Source organism: Staurois parvus, unplaced genomic scaffold (genome assembly GCF_062004578.1).
Source record: "Staurois parvus isolate SC_StPar_1 unplaced genomic scaffold, SC_StPar_1.0 ptg000287l, whole genome shotgun sequence".
Lineage (NCBI taxonomy): Eukaryota > Metazoa > Chordata > Amphibia > Anura > Ranidae > Staurois > Staurois parvus.
The window spans coordinates 23,077,714-23,102,778 of record NW_028318083.1 but is presented as its reverse complement, the minus strand read 5'-3'; the positions used below and the strand labels follow the sequence as shown (position 1 = coordinate 23,102,778).

The 25,065-nt window shown below is 40.9% G+C and overlaps 1 protein-coding gene across 3 annotated transcripts in view; it reads left to right on the top strand.

Moving 5' to 3' along the window:
• Nucleotides 1-3,179: 3,179 nt before the first annotated feature.
• The window catches only part of PHACTR1 (phosphatase and actin regulator 1), a 445,132-nt gene continuing 423,246 nt past the window's right edge, over nt 3,180-25,065 (top strand). The window contains exons 1-2 of one of the 3 annotated variants that reach the window (XM_089682314.1): nt 3,180-3,196; nt 7,123-7,222. In XM_089682314.1, coding sequence (XP_089538440.1) covers nt 7,162-7,222 — 61 coding nt within the window. In that variant the 5' untranslated portion in view covers nt 3,180-3,196; nt 7,123-7,161. Of the gene's footprint in view, nt 3,197-4,128; nt 4,246-7,122; nt 7,223-25,065 lie in introns of those variants that run through there. The other 2 variants (XM_089682316.1, XM_089682313.1) reach the window with 2 other exon arrangements.

Sequence of the window (25,065 nt, the reverse complement as noted above, 5' to 3'; positions counted from 1 at the left end):
GCCCTGCAGGTATAGCAGGTGATTGATAATTATAAAACCTCTCCAATACAGATTCACTCCACACATGGACACAGACAAACAGCCATTTTATTTAGAATGACAAAAGGCTGGAATCTGCAACAAAGCTTGTTAAAATCATTGCAATGTATATAGATCGCCCAGAGGGGAAAGTTTTTTCTCAACAAAAGTGAAGCTGCTCTTTAACTCTAATGAAATAAAGTAGATTTCCTGAACAAAATATTGATAGCATCTTGAATTTGATGTATTTATTTATTTGCCTGTTTATTCATTTTTTTATGCATTCGCTCCTTCAGGCGCAATATATTTTAGTTAAATTGACTTTCTGTCATACATATTTACCTACAGGTATGGTTTTTCAAGATAATTGGCCACAGCCATATGTGGCTTGAAACTCCTTCAACATACGAACTACAGCATAATCACTGAAGCAATTAAAAAGCATATCTCCTGTTTATGCTTCTTAGTTGGAACTTTTCACAATTATTGCAGGTTTCTCTACACATGAGAAGCTGCATTACAGACTGCTTGGACAACAGCTGGAGGGTCTCCCCATTACCGCAGATCTTGTTTTCAGGTTTCTGACACCAAGATGACTATTGCATCGTGATCATCCTCAGGGGCCCCTGCAAATGGGCTTTGCTGCAAAATTCATCTGGAGATATCTATATTATTATTTATACAGTATATACCCGGGACTGTGTGCACAATTCCACCAAGACTCCTGCTGGGCCTTTTGGTGAAAATACCTGTTTGTGCATTGAATGTATGTACTATTATTTTATAAAGCTTGTATTATTTCCATACTGTTATGTATCTATATACTAGTTATTGTTATGTGCTGCTTGCAGTAGTTCTATTACTGAAAATATGGACAATACATAATATTATCTCCTTTACTGCATATTTAAGCTCTACTGTGTCACCTTATTCTTAATTTTTTGCAGGTACATAAATCTAATCTTCCTAATAACATGGAAAAAAAAAATATTACAAATAGAAATCGCTATAATAAAGTCACATATACAAACGCTACACAAACTACATTGTAATGTAATGTCATAAAGAATTAAGTTTTCAGTTCAGTCTGCAGAACTATACTTTTCTGTAGAATTCAATGCAATATAGCAACCTGGAGGTGTTCTGTATACTGTTAGTTTGCAGAACACCTCCAAAATGTATTTTCCTGCTTGTGTGACTTTTACATAGGTCTGCACTATGATACAGGTCATATTTTAGGCATCCGCTACAGTAAAATTTCTACTTTTGGTGACTTTTTGATTTACCCCACAAGTGTTAATTGCTCCTAAAGGAATTTATTTATTTATTACAGGTACTGATATAGCACCTTCAACGTATGCAGCACTTTTACATATATATTGTAGATTTACATCAGTCCTTACCCCTCAAGGGGTGCACAATCTAAGGTCCCTAACTTATATTCATGCATACACATACTAGGGCCAATTTAGACAGAAGCCAATTAACCTACCAGCATGTCTTTGGAGTGTGGGAGGAAATGGGAGTACCCGGAGGAAGCCCACACAGGCACAGGGAGAACATGCAAACTCCAGGCAGGTGGTGCTGTGGTTGGGATTTGAACCAATGACCCTAGTACTGCCAGGCAGAAGTGCTAGCCATTTAGCCACTGTGTTGCAGACCATCATCAGAACACTGAGAGTGCACCAGCTGATTATAATGAACACATATCCCCAAATTCAGAATCACAAAGTATATGATATGTTCCAACAAACATCTATATCTTCAGAGCAGAAACAGAATAAAAATCTACAACAAAGTACGGTAAGATGTTTGCAATCTACACTGCCAGGTGGAAGTGCCAACCATTTAGCCACTGTGTTGCAGACCCTCATCAGAACACTGAGAGTGCACCAGCTGATTATAATGAACAAATATCCCCAAATTCAGAATCACAAAGTACATAACATGTTCCAACAAACATCTATATCTTCAAAGCAGAAACAGATAAAAATCTGCAACAAAGTACTGTAAAATGTTTGCAATCTACACTGATCACCTAAAGGAGTTTTTTTTTAATCAAAAATGTGGAGTTACTTTTTAATACTAAAGCAACTGTATTTGAGAAGGGAAGTAGAGATGTAGGAGGCCCCTAATATTTTTGTTATGGAAGCTCATCGCATATTCTTATGCCCCTGCTCTGGGGTAATTGTAATTTATATCCTGCCCTGAGCTCACCCTGGTCCACTGTGAAATTGTTTCAGAAAAAATATTATTAATGCTATTATCAAATCACCTGTAATCAACACTATCTGTATTGCCCCTAATGCCCAGCTGTTTCATTTCTGTGCAGGTCTAAATTTCCTTAGATAATGAGGGGCAACACAAACGTTCAGCTGCTTTGCTTTAAGTAATGAACCAAGCTATCTTTGTTTTTATGTCACCTTTAGCTGCAGAAAGCAGTAGCATGCTCTACGTATAGTAAATGACAATTTATCTTGTTTAACATCCATATGAACCTTAACTGCTGCGTGAAAAATAAAATGAAACTTTATTATGAATATCCTTTCCAGTCCCTTATGTATTGTCTCTGATTTGAAACTGTAGTCCCACGTTTGTGTACCACCTCTTCACTGTTCTTTATTCTCATTGCTTTCTCTAATGTCTGAGTCATCAGCAGTGTTGGGGTTTGATTAAAACCCCATAGCAGCCATACATAACCTGCAGGCAATCAATTAGATAGTCGTTCCCTAGGAACACAGACAGATGTAATAATTATTCTCCCAGTACTGTCTGATCCCAATAACAGCACAGTAGGCTTTTGGAAAGAGAAAACTGTACAAAAGGTGGATTGGCTGTGTTCTGCTGCTTACCTTCACAGACCTGCAATGAATATTTTCCATGCTAATGAAATCTGAGGGGGCAGATAAAGAATGCGCAAACCACTCAATGATAAAAAAAAAAAAAACCCTTTCAGCTCTCTTAAATTAACAGGTAACGCAAGTTAATAACAAACAGTTATCACTCAGAATTCAGAGGGAAGGCTTAACATCGTCATTGCATGAAAAGACAGCATAGCTGACAGGATTTTCTTTCATAATCTCTATCTGTGCTTGAAGTGCTGTGAGTTCCTTCTGCCTCTCTGCTGTTTTGTGGTATTCATTTATAAGGAGAGAATTGGAAAAAGGTTTAAACATTGGTAAGTTCTATATACTGTATATATATCCTGTAATTGTCTTTGCATTGCAAAATGATAGTCGACCGAGTTTAATCAAGCGAGGAGCAACGTGCAAGGAGTAAAAACGCAACCAATCAGAATTCATCTTTGACAGATCTGACCAGAATGCGATGAATTCTTGTTGGTTACAAATCACCTTTGCTCTTTAAATAGGCAAAGTGCGGTAAGATATATCCCAGAATCAGATTGAATCTTTCACTGATATGTCTGCAGTGGAATGATATCTGCAGATCTGGTTGCTGTGGGTTACTATTCTTTGCACAGTACTATTGCCATTGGCACTGCCATGTTATATAGGCGATTTTGCTTTTTTTGCAGGAATTTTTCCATGACCTTAGAAGGTAAGGAAAGTGTATACCTTTTATTTAAGCTTTTTTTGTATAGCAAAATACTGTAATTGTACTGCAATCTCATTTAATTTGAGTTGGTGATAAACTGCTAGTTACTAAGAAACAGTCTTCTACAGCAGTACGTCTATTTTGGCTGTAAAACATTCCGAAGAAAAGATCCAGTGAATGATTTGGCTAAGAAAAGAATGAAATATTAACCAAATAATATACTTTACTGCAAGATGCTAAAAGCCATCATCTCTAATAAAAGTGAAATTCTTTTTCAGAGTGTGCCATAAATTCCGTTAGATAATGACATTCCTTTGCATAGTGGCAGAAAGAAAAAAAAAAGCAAGCTGTATTTGACAGCTTAAAGGGAATATATATATATTGCTTCTTTTCCAAAACCTAGATAAGTTTTAAGGGAGGGCCAGTGATTTCCTTCACGTTAAGGGGAGGATTTTAAAGAGATGGGGCTAAAGCAATCTGTTGCCGTGGTTACAGCTACTAGCCATTTTTATCAGTTGATCACAGGAAGTCCGCCTTATGCTATGCATTATTCATCTAGGTTCTAGTCGAAGAACCATATTAGATCCTAGTACCCAGCAGTTTTATAATGATTAAGGGAACTTGGCGTGGGTGCTGATTAGGTAGACGGTCACCGTATCAGGACATTTGGCAGTAAGTACTTATTGTGGAGATGTGTTTTGATGTATATCATAGAAGGTTCAGAGATAAAAGTTAGCACTGCTTTTTGCTATGCACTAGAATACCTTCTGCATGCTTTGGATACGTGCCTGTGTTTTTACTGCTTCTTTTATGCACAGTATGGGTACATGTTCTATACATTTCTGAATGGCACTCATGTGGAGTACGTCCTTGGCTAGGTGAAAGTAGCACTAGTCTTGAACTGTATTTTGAGCATTACTGGCTCATAATATAACACGCATAGAGAGATCCTGTTGTTATGGAACTACAAGGACTTAGCATGTCCTACTCTGTGCAAGATAGGAGGACACGTTGGGTCCTGCAGTACCACATCAGCTCAACAATCATAAGCCTGGTCTAAACCATAAGTACGCAAGAACTGTCCACATTTGGGAAAGGTAAAGGACAAATACAGATATACTGTATCTGTAATAGATGAAGACCCTGCATGATAGAAGCAGTTACAACAGTCTTCAGTAGTGCACTTGTGTTAACAGGTTAATACACAGGGTACAATGCCTCCTGGGGAGATCAATATAGCTCCTAGCAGTGAGTTTGATTGTACTGGCATCATTGCAGACCATGTTCCAGCATAGTGACTGCTGTGAGTCATTCACTGAGGCTTTAATCCTTATGCATGCCAACAAAAAAGAAGACAATTATAAACTATTGATTAGCTTGATATTTAATTACTTTACAACAATATAGATGGTGGTGTAAAACATAGTTCAGCCATCTATAATGCTGTAAGCACAAGAAGGTAATTGCTGATAGTTAGGGGAACCAATTTAATATAATTATACAGCTACCTGACATGTTCAATGTTTTTTTTGCTTGTTTACTCCACAGCTATGGCAATATGAATATCTACATGTTTTCTAATACCTTTTAGGATTGGAAATAAATTATGTATTAAAGAAAAACTGTGTTGAATTACAAAGGCTGGCAATCCTGACCTCCTGAAAATGTTTGTTGCCTTGCTGTCTCCGGCATCAGTACTTGCTGAGTCGCTGACCCAAGAGCAAGTATGCAGATTGGAAACGTCAGAGTGAAGTCAGAACTCCTGATTTTCACTCTTATTCCGGGTCAGTGACTACAAAAATTCTGAAGCCATTGATTCTGCATTATGGCCAGGACACCATTATTTTCAACAGGAGAGGTCAGCAATGGCAGTCTCCATACTTTAGTAAACTTATCCTTTAACAGTGATCTGAATCTATATAAATTCTCTGAAAGCTGATATTTTGCAGTTAAGGTTTAACTAATTTTTTTGGCATTTAGCTATAGGGGTAAGAGGTTATAACAATTTTTTGATTGCTGTCTGTGTCCCCATTATGGAGATTTGCTTTCTCTAATTGTCTGATCACCAGTTTCACTGGAAATGAAAGTAAGGGAAAATCCAAAATTTTGATCGGCTACCAGACCAAGAATGGAGGGGAAATCTTCCAATGGGGCACTTGTTCTTGTGACAGCTCTCTAAAAGATGATTTCCCTCATATTGGAAAGATATCCGCTCAGTTCCTGTTGATTCCACAGGACAGGAAGTTAGGGCAAAGACAACACTGACTGCGGTTTTAACCCTCCCTTACTCTAAAATATATACTGTATATAAATATATAAATTGCTTTTAAATATACTTTATAGTTGGTTATATTATTAAGTGGTATAGCCCAAATGAACACATAAGCAAATAGGCAACATCATTTTAAAAGAGGGGATACCATGGTTATTTGAGTTTTATTTTCCAGCTTTGTTATATTCTGACCTTAAAGGTAAGAGGTTGGTAATCTCTCTAGATGGCATTGAGCTTGTTATGGGCGGTGCATATTGTCCTCCTGGATGGTTAACTTTATAAATGGAAAAGTTCCTGAACACAGGTGGCCATTTGAAAATTAACAAGGCAAAAATATGCTCTTGGGGCTTGAAAAAGCATATATAAGGCCACTCGGAGGGTGGGCTTTAATGCCAAGCTGCCATATATAAGCAGCCCTAAAAAGCAACTTACCATGTTCCCTGCATACTTGTGATCAGGAGCCTTCCGATCATGTGACCGCTGTGACAGCCAATCACAGTGGTCACATGACCCGGATGCCCACTTCCATTAGAACTCTTAAAGGGCTGGGAGGTGGTCGGTGCAAAAGGAGTTAAGAAACAAGAAATAATGAAAAACAAAAATGTAAATAGAAGAGATGAGTGAATCTTAAAATTAAATTTGTCTTTAATTTGGAAGCTAATAAATCAGTACCCTTCAGGGTATATGCGACTTTGTGCTTGTATGGACAGATCTGTACAAATTTAAAGACAGGAAAGGGGTTACAAGTGATTTAACAGTTTGTGAATGCTTGTCCCATGAGGAATGGGGAAGGGAAGCCAAGGAATGAATAACAGGCAGTATCAGGGTTCAGGGAAATTGTGTATCAAAGTGTTATTTTCAAAAAAAGTAAAACAGTATAAACCATGCTTAGATTTTCTATACTAACAGTGTATGTGTTTGAACCAACCTATTGGATCTATTCATTAAAGCTTAACTACAGCCAAAGGGTTTTGTTTTGGATAGAGTGTAAAGGCTCTGAACCTTTATTTGGGATTTTACACCTGTGTCCCCAATGGATATATATTCCCTCACTTCCTTTTCTGATTGTAGGTGGTCAGAGTAACCTCCATCTCAATTTGGATCGAGACGCAGCAGAATGGGCCCCCAAGTGTTTTCTTTAAATTCCTGCTCTGGTGTCAAAGTAATAAAATCTCTCTAATGGAGTCAAAAGACATCAACACAATTCTGTTCTATCCAAAAAAAAATTGAAGTTTAATGTTATATATGTATTAATCTACGTTTTTTTTATGCTGCAGGTTTTTATTGGTGATTTGACTTTCCATAAATATTTCAAAATGACAAACTTTTTGGATGTGGATTCTATACCAAGACTGTTATTCAGTCAAGGAGCACAAGGTAACATTTCCTTTATATACTATTTACTTATTGTTTCATTTACTGTACTTTTCGCTTTTTTTACCTTTAACTATCAGTGAGTTTTACGCTGCTCGGACACGGATTCAACAACAACAGTAACCCTTAGCAACAAATCACAAATAATTGTTCTCTGAACAGACCCAGGCAAAAAAGAAAATTGGTAAACTACTCTAGCTATCAAGGAAACATTACAACTAATCTAAATTCAGAAAGACTTAATTCACCTTTATTCTGAGGTTTACATTATCAATTGTAATCAGATTCAAATATCTTCCTTAAGACGGCCATACATGGATCGAAACTTGACAAGTTCAGCAGGGACTGGGCAAATTTAGTTCCATGTATGGGCACCTTGGTTGTACAGAAGTCAATCTACAAATCGACTTCTGTACAGCAAGCCTGTTGGGTTTTTCCCCGATTGATCAGTGCTGCTGGCTATAACTGGCAGCACTGATCACTGTATTCTTATGGCAGGGAAGGCTTCCTGCCGTCAGAACACAGAAGCACATCGGGAGGATTCCCCCATCCACATTAAATGTGTGGACGGGGGAATTGGATTTTTTTTTTCATTTCACCCACTGGTTGAATAAAAAAATAGATTAATGTATGGCTTGCCTTATTGTATTTAAAGGTCAGTCTGACAACTCCAGTTACATGATTCTGTGCTGTGCAGCATCCATCTCAGAGAAATGCAGGGAAAACAGTAGCTTGTATTTCTCTAAGGTTCAAATATTGGGCCATTTAGAAAATGGGAATACTGGAACCAAAGGGATTTATAGAGCAGGCAAGGTCTGCTGTGTCCCTGAGTGAGAATATGTGCAAAATATTTTTGTCTCTAAATTTCACCTTCAAACTGGTCACAAAAAGGTATACATCAGATTGATTACTACTGATTTTTCTGCATCAGTACTTTTAATACCATAAATAAGGCTGCTTATATTGTTACTCTGTGACTGAAAATAGCTACATACACAATTTACTTATTGGGAAATATGTATATTCATTGCATATTACAGCAGTGTTGCATTCTTCAGAGTCATTTGGTGTAATTATCTGATTGTCCAAGGAAGTAATTATACCAACAGACTCTGAACCTTTGCCAGGAAATGCAATGCTGTTTTTCTTCACTGTGAAAACTGTGGGTGTAAGAGAAGTAGTGAAATATTATCTCTATTCAGATGACGGGAGCTTCAGGAAAAATCAACTAAACTGCCATATGTAGTAAAAATAAACTGCAAAATGTCTTCATAGAGGCTCTGCCAACAACGAAACATTACTCCTTCGTTCATTATTTGTAGAAATTCAGGACACAAAATCAATCTGAATGCTTCATTTAAAGCACAGATTACAAAAAAGTGACTGGGACATAGTCTATATTATTTTTCAATATAATCATTGAAAGACTGAGAATTTTCAGATGTATGAATAAATGGAAATGGGTGTGAAAAGATGTCTGTCTTGCTCATCAATAGCACTATGACAAAAACATTCTGAGACAGACTCCAGGTTAAAGGTACTAAATTGCAACCTTAAGGAAAAATTAAAACAAAAAAAATCTAAAAACAATGTTTACTCTTGCCATGCTCTAGTGCTACACTCCTCATCTTCCATTAGTCCTAGTTACAACTCCTTTTCTGAATGATGCCCAGTGACAGTCAACCTACTGTCTGTGAGTCCTGGGTGTCCAGGACACAGCCCCTGGGGATACATCATCCTGCTGCCCCGTGTCTCACAGATAAATGACGCAGAGCACAGTCCCCAGATTATTACTTGGGCTTGATTCTCTGCATTATCGAGGACTGCCCACTGCCACAGCAGAAAGATGAGGAAGAGGAACTGATGACATTATGTGACCGTACCAAAGACAGCACATAAAATATACATATGGTAAAAACAAAAAAAAAAATTCAGATAAGAGGCTTCAGACAATCTAAGCTGAAGCCAGCATCATAGTTTGTGAGGAACTAATATGCATATACAGTATATGCAAGACAAGTTTTCCAAGAACCAGACAATATGCAGATTATTCCATTTGCATATGACTGAAAAAGCAACCTGTGGGAAGTTCTAGGTGCTACAAGTAACTGGTACATAAAGTAAAGATATCTTTCCACAGAGCTGAAGACAACCCCCCACACACACACACATACACACACACGTACACACACACGTACACACACACACACACACACACGTACACACACACATACACACACACACACATGTACACACACACACACACACTGTTTTTTATTGCTGCTCATGTTGATATCAAAGCACTTTCTATACAAAATAACAACAGTCACCAGATTAGGAAGTGGAAGGCACAAACCAAATCATACAAAGCACCTATAAAAATCTACAGTGGGCAAAATACGATTCCTCCTGCGCTCCAGGACCCAGGCTGGTGGCGAGTAGGTGAAATCAAACCCAAACAAAACGACCACCAGAGCATGAAAGGTTGTGCAGCTCCAAAACAAGGCTGGGGAAGCCCGAACAATACTGCAAAGTGAAGAAATACAAGAAGTGCACCAACCTTGCGCATTACCTCAGTAACCAAAATTTATTAGTAAAGGAATGGTACTCACAAACAACGAATAAAAACAGGCATGTAAGTCCTCCAAGGGACTTCAGAGACAAGAGGCCAGCGCGAATCCCATCATGGGGGTAAACACTCAGTACAGCTGACGCATTTTGAAGGTCGTACCTTCTTCCTCAGAGCTTTTTTTTTCACTTTGCACCAATAAAAATCTAACAGAGGTTTTAACCTATCCTTATGTTATCTGAAGCTAAAAACAAATAATTCTGCTTTATTTATTACTCATCAGCTCCACTATTTTAAGGAGCACACTTTCTAATGCTCTGAGCCATCTGCCAAACACATGCAAAACACAAGTAGCATTACCACTGGAGGAGCTGCTGGATTGTTTGGGTCCTCCCATCCTGCACCAGTAAGGAGCCGGTAGATTGTTTGGTTTCAACTGCCCTGCACTAGTGATGATCCACCCTGTGCCTGGACTTGAGTCACATCACAGTTTAAATGGGCTTTATTAGGGGAAAAGCCCTGCAAGGAAAGGGTGGGTTAGAAGGGTTTGAGATAACACACAATCACAAATACAGTTTACCATGGGACACAGACCACCATGAAAACAACCATTCATTCCCCACAGCCTCCTGTGAAAACAACCTGACTGGAAGCGCACTAGGTCAGCCTTGAGGAAACAACACTGACCTATGCACAGAGGTTACTCTTGGTCAGCACAGAAGATGAAATTCACATGTCTACAGCAATAACAGTTCATACATAAACTTTTGAAGTCCTACTTAGTCACTGGTCAATAAACCTGAACTCAGTCCTGCTGGAGTTGGGGTTCTTAGTTTTTGGCAAAGCACTCACCTTTCTCTTCTGGTGGTATTTGTAGATAAAGCAAGTGGAAATAGATTTCAGAGTCCTCTCACTGCTTTTGTTGGTTTGGAGATGAACAATTACTGTAGCCTCCTCCCAAAGCAGCGATCTCTTGGCACCACAGTAGGAACTCAATGGAACAGCTGGAGCTTTGGAATACTCTGGAACAACACTCGGAAACAACTGGCACTGGAACAGCCAGAATACTGGAACTGCAGGAAAACTGGATTGGCTACTTAGTCTGTGAAACACTAACACTACTCACAGTAACATGTGACTCTCTTCCCTCTGGACCCTGCAGCAAGTAGCTCTCAACACTGCAGAATATGGTCCAATTCCCTGCAGCAGACGGTCTCTCCCAGCAGCAGCCTTGGTACATGGCAGCCAGGTGTCTCTCAGCAGCAAAGTTTCCCGTTACAGCAGCACCGTGCTCACTTTGTTGTTTCTCTGCTTGGCTCACTCCTAACCCATTCCATCTCTGCTCCACAACAGCCTCAAGCCCTGTACATCTCTACAACACATAAGCTCTCTAAGCTCTGTCCCTAGGCTCACTGTCATTCCACTGGGCTCACCTCACTCTCTCCCTTCTCAGTTGGCACTCCACTGAGCTCCCGGAACTATCTGTGCAGGGGAAGGAAGGTTTGCTACTTGGTCTTTGCCCTGTTGCTGGTTGTAGGCTTAGTCAGGCTGTGGCAGCAGCCAATCAGGATCCTCTGTACAGCCTTTTCTCTCTGAACATTCAATCACTGTAGAGAAGTGGGGCAACAAAATCGCAACAGAAAACATTCTGCCTGGTGGCTTGGAGAGCCCCTCTCTGATTGCTGCTGAAGCATCCAGTTCCAGTGGGGTGACCCTTTGTCCTTGGCCCTTAGATCCCTTCTAGCTGTTCACTTGCATTACCAGGTCTTCCCTAATCACACAACACAAGCACGTATTCTGCACTACTGAAGTTATTACAATAAATATGCTTTATTCAGACTTAAAATACATCACAAGGAGCAGAAATCCCATGCGCAATTAAAAACATTTAAAACAACTCCCATTTAGAGACAAAATTCAGCCAGCAAAACCCCATATTATCATTTACTGAGAAAACTCAAAAAGTGCCCCAGGCTGAGCTAACACAGGCCAGAATAAATAGAACTTAACATAAACCTCAACCATAGAGTCAAATAAATGCAAAAACATAGCATAACAGTAATCACAATTGTAAGATAGTAAATTATATCAATAGACTATATGATTTCTAAGAGGCCCTGAGTCTAATAACCTGTGTACCAAATGAAAGGGTGCTTCCTCGGGTAGCTTTAAATGCATCAATATGACAGTGTAGCTGGAGAGCTGGAGAGCACCTCAAGAGCTACCCTGCACTCTACTATAAGGGACTGTTAGCAACCGCCTGGCGGTACCTCTAGCGGCCCACAGGACTGGGTTCCCCAGAGCACGGAGTCTAAGCCGCAGCCTGCTTGTTCACCAGGGCCCCTGATGGTGGGGATGGACTTGGAGGAGACTGGAACCAGGTCGCGGCCCCTGAGTACACCCGTCTGCGGTAGAGGAATCCGCCGGGAGTCTGTGCAGGTGGAGAGCCTGACGTGAAGAGGCAGAAGGCGAAAGCAGGGATGGCTGGATCCGTGCCGGATGGATGGATAAGCGTAGTCAAACAGGCCAGGTAGGTAACAGAGGGGTCAGCATAGTACAAGGCAGCAGGCAGAAGAATAGTCAGGTCACTCGCTGGGGTCGGTACCACTAGTTCAGATCAGGTAAGGATATCCAAAAGAGGGGTCAAACTTAGCCAGGGGTCAGAGCAGGAGAAGTCAGCAGAGGTCAGGTCCAGGCAGGTCAGCAACAAATCTCAAAGAACGGGAATACAGGAACACAGGAATAAGACCATACGTCAATGAGTTTAGGTGCAGGGCAGGTTTAAATAGTGCGCCCTGCTCTGCCATTGGTGCCAGGCGAGCGGCTGCAATCGCGAGTGCGCATGCGCGGCCGCCGCCGTCCAGGTCCTAGTGTCCGCCAGTTAGAATGGATCGGTGCTCTGCGCATGCGCGCAGCCATTCGTTGCCATGATCCCTGACATTGCCCCCCCTACGATCGATCTCTCCCTCGTGGGTGGCTACGATAGAACTCCCAGACCAGTCTTGGAGCGTGAACATTTTGGGCCGGTTCCCATGAGTTCTCTTCAGGACCATAGCCCTTCCACTTGATCAGGAACTGTGTCTGGCTGCCTCTTTTCCTGCAATCAATGATTGCCTCAACCTCGAATTCCTCTTGTTCGTTGATGGTTATAGGTTCCGGCGGCCTGGACCTTCGGTCCGGGAAGGGATCTGGCATTGCTGGCTTCAGTAGCGACATGTGAAACACTGGGTGAATCTTGAAGGTTCCTGGGAGTACCAACTCGTATGCCACCTCATTGATTCTCTGTTTCAACTTTTTCGAAGGACAAGACAACCTCAAATTGGTAGAGGCTAACCAGACCTGATCCCCTGGTTGCAAGCTTAGCTCCCCTCTTCTTTTCCTGTCGAAGGCCCTCTTACTGTCCTCTTGGGCCTTCGTAATGGCTTCTTGAAGTACCTTGTTATTGGCTGAGAAAAAATCCAGCATATTCTGTGTAGCCGGAACTGGGCTTTCTGGAATCAGGTCAGGTAAAAACGTGGTGTGAAACCCGTAATTGGTGAAGAATGGGGCTTGCCCCGTAGCAGAATGATTCGCATTATTATACGCGAACTGCGCCAATGGCAAGAGTGCCAGCCAGTCGTTTTGAAGAAAAGACGTGTAGCACCTCAAGTACTGCTCCAGCGTCTGGTTTGTCCTTTCTGTCTGCCCATTCATCTGTGGGTGGTAGGCCGATGAAAGGGACAGCTTGATCCCCAGGACTTCGCATAATGCTCTCCAGACTTTTGAGGTAAATTGGCCCCCCCGGTCCGAGACGATGTCTTCTGGAATCCCATGAAGCTTGACTACTTCTTTTACGAAGATCTGTGCCATTTCTATAGCCGAAGGCGTACTCTTTAGTGGCAAAAAATGGGCCATTTTTGATAATCGCTGAATGGCCTTGGGATGGTGGGAGCTCCACAATAAAGTCCATCGAGATCATCTGCCATGGTCGATCCGGTATGGGTAATGGTCATAATAAGCCCCAGGCCTTACTTCTGGTGGGCTTATTCCACTGACACATGGCGCAGGTCTTTACGTAACGTTTACAATCTTTCACCATGTTTGGCCACCAAAATGTCCGCTGGAGTAGTTCCAATGTTTTCCCAGTTCCAAAATGGCCTGCCAGAGCGTGATCGTGACAGTGCCCCAGAACTAGGGTTTGGACCTCCTCAGGTACCACAATTTGCCCTTCTTTCCAGAAGAGACCCTCCTTGCTCTGTAGAGATTCCCCGGGCGGGCTTGGCATTCCCATGGATGCAGTCTGTAATCTAGAGCATAGTTCTGTTTGGAGGGTGAGAAAGTTTCCCGTGGACAGGATAGTGTCGGGTTTGGGGATTCCTTCTGGGTTCTCAAACATACGTGATAGAGCGTCGGGCTTTGTATTCTTGGACCCAGGGCTGTACGTGATGTGGAACATGAATATGGAAAAGAAGAGTGCCCATCTTGCTTGGCGTGGTCTCAGACGTTTGGCGGTCCTCAAGTATTCCAGATTCTTATGGTCCGTGAAAATCAGGATTGGATGTGTGGCGCCTTCCAGCAGATACCTCCACTCCTCCAGGGCTGTTTTAATAGCCAGGAGTTCCTGGTCTCTGTTGTCAAAGTTTCTCTCTGCCGGCGTAAGTTTCCTTGAGAAGAAGGCCACTGGGTGTATCAGTTACTTGGAACCCTTTCTCTGGGATAGAATGGCCCCTACTGCGTTCTCCAAAGCGTCCACCTCCAGGATATAAGGCAGAGAGGAGTCAGGATGACTAATGATCGGGGTAGAAGTAAATAGTTCCTTTAAAGTCTCAAAGGCTGCTTGGGCCTCGGGTTTCCACCGGAAACGGGTTCCCTGCTTGGTGAGCTGGGTAATGGAAGACACAAGGCCTGAGAAGTTCTTGATGAACTTCCTGTAAAAGTTTGCAAATCCAATAACGCGTTGTATGCCTTTCTTGTCCGTAGGTACCGGCCATTCTAAAATTGCCCATACCTTTTGGGGATCCATCGCAACCCCCGTGGTGGAGAGAATCAGCCCCAAAAAGGTAATGCTGCGCTGCTCAAAGCTGCACTTGTCAGCTTTGGCATACAACCGTTCCAATACACTTTTGACATAACCCCTATGGTCATCAAGAGAAGGGGAGAAAATCAGAATGTCGTCCAAATAAATCGCCACAAAGACGTCCAGATAGTCTCGGAACACGTCATTAATAAAGTGTTGGAATGTTACCGGGGCATTGCACAGTCCGAAGGGCATGACAAGGTACTCAAAGTGTCCAAAAGGCGGTCTTCCACTCGTCTCCCTCCCTTATTCGAACCCCTCAAATCTAGCTTGGTGAATACGACTGCTGTCTTTAGTCTTTGGAGTAGTTCTGGAACCAAGGGAAGGGGGTAACGATTTTTTATGGTAATTTTATTTAGGTCCCGATAGTCAATACAGGGCCTTAGAGACTTATCCTTTTTCTCCACGAAAAAGATTCCTACTCCGGCCGGAGATGTGGAGGGGTGGATAAACCCCTTCTGGAGGCTATCATCTAGGTATTCCTTGAGGACCCCCAAATAGTTGAATGTAAAATCTAGCAGGCTGGTTGAACCCAAGTTGATTGATTGATCAACTTGGGTACATTCAGCCTGCCCATAAATGATTTGAATTTCTTTTCAAACTGTCTGGGGCGGGCTTTACTTTGTGAAGATCCCTTCACCCGATACCCAAACAGTGACAAACATGCAACTCCAAACTTCTAATCACAGTCAATACAAAGATAAGGGCCTTTAGGATGTAAAACAGTGTAAAACACCACTACGCCACACAGTTTAACTATACTGGATCAATAAGTGAAAAAAAGACTTGATCCTGTCATAAATCATATGAGCTATACTTCCTGTGTTCTCTACTTCTGCTGCCTCTTATTAGTTACACTGTTCCTAGTTTTATTTGTGGAGTACAGAACACCTACCCCCTATGTTATGGAGTTAAGGAGGGGGGGGGGTGCAGTAGTCCTAGCCAACTCCTCTTCCAGTGGTGCTTCTTCATAGATACAGTACAATGAGTGAGCATTAAGGAAAGAAATAATGAAAAAATGAATGCAGTCACCTTATCTATGGACTGGCAATATGTAATATATTACGTTTGTGTCCTTGGGTTTAGATATGATTTAACAAGTCCAACTGTATATTTTAATTAAATCATCACACTAAATAGTAGAATGCTATTCATTCACTCAAGTGTAAGCGTAGATAAGAATAAAATACCTTCATGTAATCCATTTAAGTATTTTTAAATAGAACCTAGGCTGGCTTTGTACTAGCCTCCTGTAATCCCATGTACATCAGTATTCAGATTGGAAGAAATAGAGACAATTAGTTACTGCACACTGATGTGAATCTAAGAAAAGGAGTTTGCTGATTGAAGTATAGGTTACCTTTACCATCCAACCACAGCCCTAATCAAGCTTTATTGCTGTAATGACAATGAAGAAGAGCAAATGGTCAGGACTTAGTTAAATCCTGATTTGTTTTTGTTACACGGGCGTTCCATTTATTTGTTTTTCATCTGTCTGTTGATGGATGAAAAATGGACATCAATGCATCTCTATGGAAAAAAAAGGTTGAAAAACGGACGTCGTTCAGTTTTTTGCCCGCTTCTGTTCAAGTCCGTTTTTTAAATGGAACAAGTCTGCATTTTTGTTCCGTTAAAAATAAAACCGGAATGGACGAAAAATGGATGTAGATGAACAAACAGTCCATTTTTTTCATTGGTAGTGGATGTAAAAAACTGATGTAAAAACTGATGAAATTCTAATGTAAAAACTGATGTAAACTGATGAAAAACTGGTGTAAAGAATAATGTAAACTGATGGAAAACTGATCCGTTTTTTTTTTTTTTTTAAAACATGCCTGAACTGACGAAAAAAACAGAAAGCCCATGCAAGGGGAACTTTGATCCATTCAAAAAAATGGATGTTGATGGATGTGCATGTAAACAGATGATGATCCGTTTACATATGTTTTTCCATAGAGATGCATTGATGTCCGTTTTTCAAACAGAATGCCCGTTTACACATGTGTGTGCCATCTGTGTATTCATCTGGTTGCCTACACTTACACTTTCATTTATCACAAATAATGTCTTTACTTGCTCATTTACATACCTGTAATGCAGTTAATAATTTCAAGCTATCAAACAATCTGCCATTGCTATGTATATGATTGGCATAGGGGTTTATACATTGCAGAGTTTACAATGAAGTCTTTTTTTTATCCATCTAAACTGTGTACAGTATACAGTACTTTTTGTGTGATGTTCTACCGCTCGTTGATGATGTATATTCACTACTAATGTTAAAAGTCTTTTATTTTTCATGTATACGGTAATGTGTTTGAGCCTACATCACAGCATTCTTCACTTCATTCCTATATTCATGAAGGGTACAAGTTGAGAAATGGTACATATCTGCGTCAACAGCTAGACATTACTGGAATGAATCATCAAAGAAAAGGTTGTCATGACAACTATAACTTTTTCAAAGGTCAGTTCTAGATGTAAGAATTAAATAGCTTAGTAAGACTGACAGTAAATTAATATAATAGCATTTATCTAGATTCTTTTCAGTTAACTTTTTTTAAAAATTTATATGCGTATATTTTAATGGATTTTCCACTTTTTTTTCTGATTTTTCTAGGTGCCCCTTAAAGCTTTTGGTAGTTAAAAGATAATGGTGCAATCAGCATTCAGGTTTTCATACTCTAAATATACAGTACCTTTTTCTGGGCTGTATTTCATGGTTAAGGGCATTGCTAGGATTGTAAAAGAGTGGAGGCACCCTTGGTACATTGAGGTGGCTAAGGTTCAGAACAGTGGGTATGGTCAGATTTCACTGACATTGTTTAAAAGGTTTGGTTGCATAGAACCTGTGCCCACTGTATACACTATATGACATAATGCACTGTCATACCCACCAAATATGCTTTAATGCCTGTGCCTCAAGTGAAAATCCTAAAAATCATTTTTAGTATCATCTTTAAAACTGACCTTATATCTTTTTTACAAAACATTGGTGACAGGTAGGCTTTAGCCGTAGAAGGGATTGTGTTTGAATGTTCTGCAGTAAAAGCTTTTCTTCTGTATGCCAACAATGTTTCTTCTGAAGGTATAATAAGCTGTGTATGTGTATCTCAGTGTACCTTCTTGACACACCTTAATGCTGGGATGAATTCAAAATGTCATCCCAGGCTGGCCAATCAAGACAGAAGATTAGGGAGATCATGGCCATTGCGATGCTGAAGGGATACCTTTGGCAGACAATTTTTCCATAATTTGCAAATATGTTGTGCATATGTGCACATTATAGCTAAAGCCCATCAACCACAATGCAGATTTGGTTCTGCTTTAAACAGAAAACTCTTCCATTTTTCTACTCTTACATATGCTTTTCTGTTCACAGAATACAGACATAGAGTTAACATTTATGCTGAACTGACCTTAAAGAATAAAATAGTTGTGGAGTACCACCACCATCTGTCAAGATAATGAACACTTTGATCAGGAGTGTGCCATTTACAACACAGGTTACGAAATGCAGCAGTAAGGACCATGTAAAGTACAACATGCATATAGGGTACTGAGGTCAAGAGTATGTAATGTACAAAATACAACATACAAATAGCATGTAGAGGTCAGGAGTATGCAGAATACAGAACATTGTGGAGCAACCAGGAATATGTGGTGTAAAATACAACTGTGTAGCAACCAGAAGTATGTAGTGTGCAGCACAGATTTTACAGAGCAGTAGTTCAGAGTATATAATGCACAGCATAGTCAGGAGTATGTAACAAATAGCACACTGTACACAACACATAGGTCAAAAATAAATAATGTACTGCCTATATTCTAGTAATCAATGGCAGGATAATGCTCCCTCATTTTGGTGGTCAGTGGTAAGAAAAAAGTTCTTACATTATTAGTCATTTAGAGACAAGGACGTCCCCAGCGTCGGAGTGAAAAAATACCCTATACCCTAGCATTGGTATCAGTGGGAGGAAGAATTCCTCAGCATTGGTGTCAATTGGAGGAAAACATTCACAGCATTGGTGGTCAATGGGAGGAAGACTGCCTGAGAATTTTTGTTTAGAAATGGAAAACTGCCCTAGCACTAGTAGACAATGGGAGGAAGGGAAGAATGCCCTAGGATTTGAGTAAATGGCAGGAAGAATATCTCAGCATTGGGGTCAGTGGGAACAAGAATGCCCCACCATCAGCATTGGTGGGATGAATAATGTCCTAACATTGGTGTCCATGGCAGAAAGGCTGCCCCAACATTGGTTTCATTAGGAGGAAAACTGTATTGATGCCAGCAGGAGAAACCATGGTGTCAGTAAGATTTTCCCAGTTTTTTGTCAGTAGAAGTAAGAATGCCCAAGCATTGGTGCCAGTGGTTTCTTGCCAAGGAATTTCTTGCTTTATATCTTCTGCTGGTGGCTCTGCCTTTATGCAGACACACTCAGGCAGGAGATCAGTCTGCCTAAGAATACCATGCACTCGAGTGGCTGTCACTTACCTGGGCACCATACTGGAGTCCTGGATGGCCGGTCCAAGCTCCATCCCTGCTCTTATTTATAGCTCACGTAAGTAGGCACCAACAGTAGTTATGCAAAATGTACACATGCATGCTGTAATGATGCAAAATACACACCCCTTTAAAATACAAGATTAATATTTCAAATGATCTATAAAGGGGTGACACAGATCCCTCAATCCATACCCTCAGACTTTGACATTAGGGAAATTCCAGATAATGGTTTAGGCACATCAGAGATGACTCTTTGGCTTTCCTGCTGGCACCACTGGCTGTTACACTATATTGGGTATTTGACCCCACACTGTGAATAATATACCCGTGGGTGCAGTGGATTACATGAAACTAAGCTGAAAGGAATTTCTGACTTTGAAGTTTTCAACAACCAGCAGAGTTTCGCAAAGTAATTTGTTTTTACAAGTTGGATTTACTAGCAAAATAAAAAATGACATATTTGAATCAGTTACTGCCACTAGCATTAACACAGCAGTTTCAGCAGATCTGTTTTTTGTTGCTTTTATGAGTCATTCATGCCAGTAGATCTGTAATTTTTCCCACTTCCTTTAAAGTGGACTTTGCCCCCAAACAGTCAAAATCAGTTGTGCACGCAGATATCAAATCATCCTGTTATGCTCTGTTAAAAAAAAGTAGTACTTACTTATATTTAATTAGATGACAATCCCTGGTTACTAAAAGCACTGGTGACATAGCCAGGGCCTCACAGCTGCCCCCTGGGATCGGTAGATTTAAATATCGACTCTGTTCATTTTCAGGTACTCTCTTCCTCCAGCTTCACAGCAAGTAAGCATGTGCTCACAAATGTCTAATGTCAAATGTCTACACACACAAATGGAGGAGGAGGATGGTAGCACAGAGCCAATAACTTTAGAGCTGAGAATTATGGTTTGAGTATATACCAATGAAAGCTCCACTAAAACCTCCTGAGTGAATTATTCCATGTTCTTCCATTCACCATTACATAGAAAAGTAGTAGACCATCTGGAATTATGGATTGTGTGTTTGGCTCAAAAGCTCATCCTGTTTATGGCACAAAAGCAATGAATTTAATTGGCTTTGGAATAAAGTTACTATATAAAGAAATTATATGGGTTTGACAGTACAATTCTTTTAATGTCCATTCTGTAGTTGTTCCTGTTCTAAACAGATGCTATAAATCATGTTTCTCCTTTATAGATGCTAAACATCTAGACAGTTGCTATGAGAACTGTTGTTCTGGTGCTAGACATTCAATAATCTCTTTTCTAGCAAGTGAAAATGAAGGCTTTCAACTGAACAATGATGAAAAGTGGTATGAATGCACATATAGGATATTGTAACTGGCAGGTGTATATATTCTTCACATTACAATCCCTATAGCTAATAAAAGTATTCACCCTACTTACTGTAAATGTAGGGTTATAACAGACATATCCCACTGAATAGACGTTTCATTGAAAAGGAGTATATTAGAATGTACAGACTGAGTTTGAGACACCTAGTGGACACTGTAACAACTGCATGCTTTTTAAATTTTCCATCAATGGTTACACATTAACTCTTGTATCACTCATCCCTGATGGAGCTGTTGGATGTTTTTGGGTCCCTCTGCCATGCACCAATGATGATGCACACTTACCTAGACCTGAATGACACCACGACAAACTTGGTATGCTTTAAATGGGTTTTACTGAATGCAAAAGCCCTGCAGAAGGAAATGGTGGGTTTCTAGGGCAGCCTTTCTCAACCAGGGTGCCCAGGCACCCTGGGCTGGCTTCAGGCTTCTTCAGGGGTGTCTTGCCAAAATGCCCCAAAAATGTATACAAGCCAGCAGGTGGATCAATCCTCACTTTTTGTACACAACCACAGGTTTTCATTGTGCACTTTTATGACCTTCTAGCTATCCTAACAACCAATGACATCATCAGTTGATAAGGAGGACATCAGGTGCATGCACCTCATCCTTGTTTGTCCCTCCCCTGCCCCTCTCCATCAACACTGGGGTCACATTAGCAGAGTGAGGGAGAGAAAATGAGAGAGCCACACTGGAATACCAGTGTGCAAAGGTGTCTTTGCTTTGGAAGAATAAATCACCTCTAACGTTGGGTGTACTGGATGTGTGTAGAATAGTTTTTTACATTTTAGATTGGGGTGCCTTGAGATTGTGCAAACTTTTAAAGGGTGCCTTGAGATTATCCATAATGTTAAAGGGTGACTTGACTGAATAAAGGTTGAGAAACACTGTTCTAGGGGACACTGTACACTCTCTGGGTTATCCTATTCTTCCCACAGGTCCTGGTAAACTCTGCATACTGTGTACCCCAGATGGGTCCCTCCATTCCCCATAGGGTGGTGAATGAAGCTTAAACACCTGGCCAAGCGACAAACAATCACATTCAGCTGACCCTGCATCCTCCTTTGCCCCAGTTGATAGAAAAGTGGGTTCCTCTCTGAATATAGCAACAGCTAATGACAATTCTTCTCTCTCCCAGCACTGTGCATCAAGCAGGGAGAAGAGAAAATATTTTCTTGAAGAATTTTATTCTTCAATGCTGCTTTGCAGAATTTTAACTGCTCAGCTGGCACTACAATGTCAACCCATTTTTGTTAACCATATCCCCTATAGCTGTATTATCCAATAAATCAACAATTGTTATAAACCCTTATAATGTTAAAAGCAGCTGTGATTAGGTAAATATATTATTATATTCATATATATATAAACCAGCACTAAAGTTCAAGAATTTGCTACAAATTATAAATGCAATGTTGCAAAGTCTCAGATCTTTCTCTGTAACTGTGTTTCATTCACCATACAAAAAAAGTCAGTTGAAATGGATCCAACACCTCAGTGGTGTACAAGACTAAAATCACTCCCATGGGGGAGGGGGAGAGAAAGAGAGAAAGATTCCAGCACTCACCCACTGGCCACCCCGGGAGCCATGATCAGGAAAGCCTGATGTCTTCCTTCTGCGCTGATCTTTGACAATGATCCGGGAACGAGAGTCGGACACCCTTCAGGAGCCTTCAGCCACACTGCTGTGCCTCACCTGCTCCCAATTCTCTGTCACCAGCTGCCATATGTGTCACTTCTACCGAAGAGTGGCGCTGCCCCACTGAAAAATGCCACCCTAGGCAAACGCCTTACACCCCTGCAACACCTATAACCAGATAAATTATCCAAAGCACTTCATGTGTCCTGAACTCTACATCAAATGTGCTCCAACTGTGTTATCCACCTCCACCTTTAGAAAGACTCACTCCCTGAGTGGATGATCTCAAATTATAAAGGTCAGAAGTGCATTTTCACCATTATCTCCAAATGTCTCTTAGGTAAAAAAAAAAAATTTAATAGGAATACCCAGTTATTTTATAACTTTTCCATTATTCCAATTCCATCTCCATACATCTTCTCAATGTGGGAAGGATATAATTTAAAAAAGACTATACAATTGTGTAATTCTGCTTTATTTAAAACATAAATGAATGAAAAACATATAGTTGTGCTTACATTACATAAGTACATGGAAAGACTTTCACCTGCATAGGTCCCACCACAACACAAAAGTTCCAGCAAAATTGACCTTCGCTTGTTGTAAATCCTGACTTGTCCGTAGTGTCACCTGTTCAACCTCGCTGTATGCATTTAATCAAATTACTTTACCAGGAGAAACCCTTTTTATTTTAATTTTTAGACCTTTTTTTCAATCCTCATAAAATAATTGTGTGTTATTAAGTGCCTGTAAGCCCTTTTCACATGCTGGGTCTGATCGGTCAGTTATGTCCATTTGTGCATTTACACCTGCCTACCTCCAGGTCCGATCTGGTCTGGTCAATACAAAATGTAAGGGGATCCATCCTCTTCCATTTAGTCAGATTGGATCAGAGGGTAGTTGGGTGTAAATGAATAGACAGAGCTATCCTTAGAGCAGAGTGGGCCATCCGCCTGCTCTGCTCTGATAATCAAGGAATCTGTGAGCTGATCCCCTGCTAATCAAAGCAGATTCCGCATGGAATGTGAAAGGGGCCTCATATACAAGTCTTTTCTGCTAATTTGTCCTCTTTGTAGTCATCTGGGTATGTATACCCCTCAACTCCGTAAGATTAGGGAAGCATAATGTTAGTCCATATGGATTCCCTGCTGCCTATGTATATAGGTTCTCGGATATGTGACTTCCACATACAGTACACTATATTGCCAAAAGTATCGGGATGCCTTCCTTCCTACACGCACATGAACTCTAATAGCATCCAAGACTTAGTCCGTAGGGTTCAATATTGTGTTGGCCCACCCTTTGCAGCTATAACAGCTTCAACTCTTCTGGGAAGACTGTCCATAAGGTTTAGTAGTGTGTCTATGGGAATGTTAGACCATTCTTCCAGAAGCGCATTTGTGAGGTCAGTCACTGATGTTGGATGAGAAGGCCTGGTTCGTAGTCTCTACTCTAATTCATCCCAAAGGTATTCTATCAGGTTGAGGTAAGGACTCTGTGAAGGTCAGTCAATTTCCTCCACCCCAAACTCGCTCATCTATGTCTTTATGGACCTTGCTTTGTGCACTGGTGCAGGCATGTTGGGACTGCCATCCCAAAACTGTTCCCACAAAGTTGGGAGCATGAAATTGTCCAAAATGTCTTGGTATGCTGACGCCTTAAGAGTTCCCATCACTGGAACTAATGGACCAAGCCCAACCCCTGAAAGACAACCCCACACCATAATCTCCCCTTCACCAAACTTTACACTTTCCACAATGCAGTCAGGCAAGTACTGTTCTCCTGGCAGCCGCCAAACCCAGACATGTCTATTGGATTGCCAGACAGAAAAGCGTGATTTGTCACTCCAGAGAACACGTCTCCACTGCTCTAGAGCCCACTGGCAGCATGCTTTATGCCACTGCATCCGACGCTTTGCATTTCAATTGGTGATGTAAGGTTTGGATGCAGCTGCTCAGCCATGGAAACCCATTCCATGAAGCTCTCTATGCGCTGTTGTGCTAATCTGAAGGCCACACGAATTTTGGAGGTCTTTAGCTATTGACTCAGCAGACAGTTGATGACTTCTGCGCACTGTGTGCTTCAGCATGCGCTGACCCCGCTCTGTCATTTTACGTGACCTACCACTTTGTGGCTGAGTTGCTGTTGTTCCCAGTTGCTTCCACTTTGTTATAATACCACTAACAGTTGACTGTGGAATATTTAGCAGCAAGGAAATTTCATGGATGGACTTACTGCACAGGTGGCAACCTATCATGGTACCACGCTTGAAAGCACCACTAAGCTCCTGAGAGCAACCCATTCTTTCACAAATGTTTGCAGAAGCAGTCTGAATGCCTAGGTGCTTGATTTTATACACCTGTAGCAATTAAGGTGATTAGAACACCCGAATCCAATGATTTGGAGGGGTGTCCCAATACTTTTGGCAATATAGAGTATCTCTCAACTTTCTGACATGAGAAAGCTTTGGAACCCTTTCAAAATAAAATATTTAGGCTATAGACACATCCCTGCCACAACCCTGAAGATATGTAAAAAAATAAACAGTTTATCCTACCAATAATTATTTCAACAATGCTTTTACTTTGTATTATCATTTGAAAATAACCAATTCCTGTCTGTGGCATAGTTGGGGAGATTTCTGCTTGTTTTCTGCCCCATTGGAAATATTAGCATTGAAACAGGAAGTGAGGGGAAATCTTCAATGGGGATGGCACA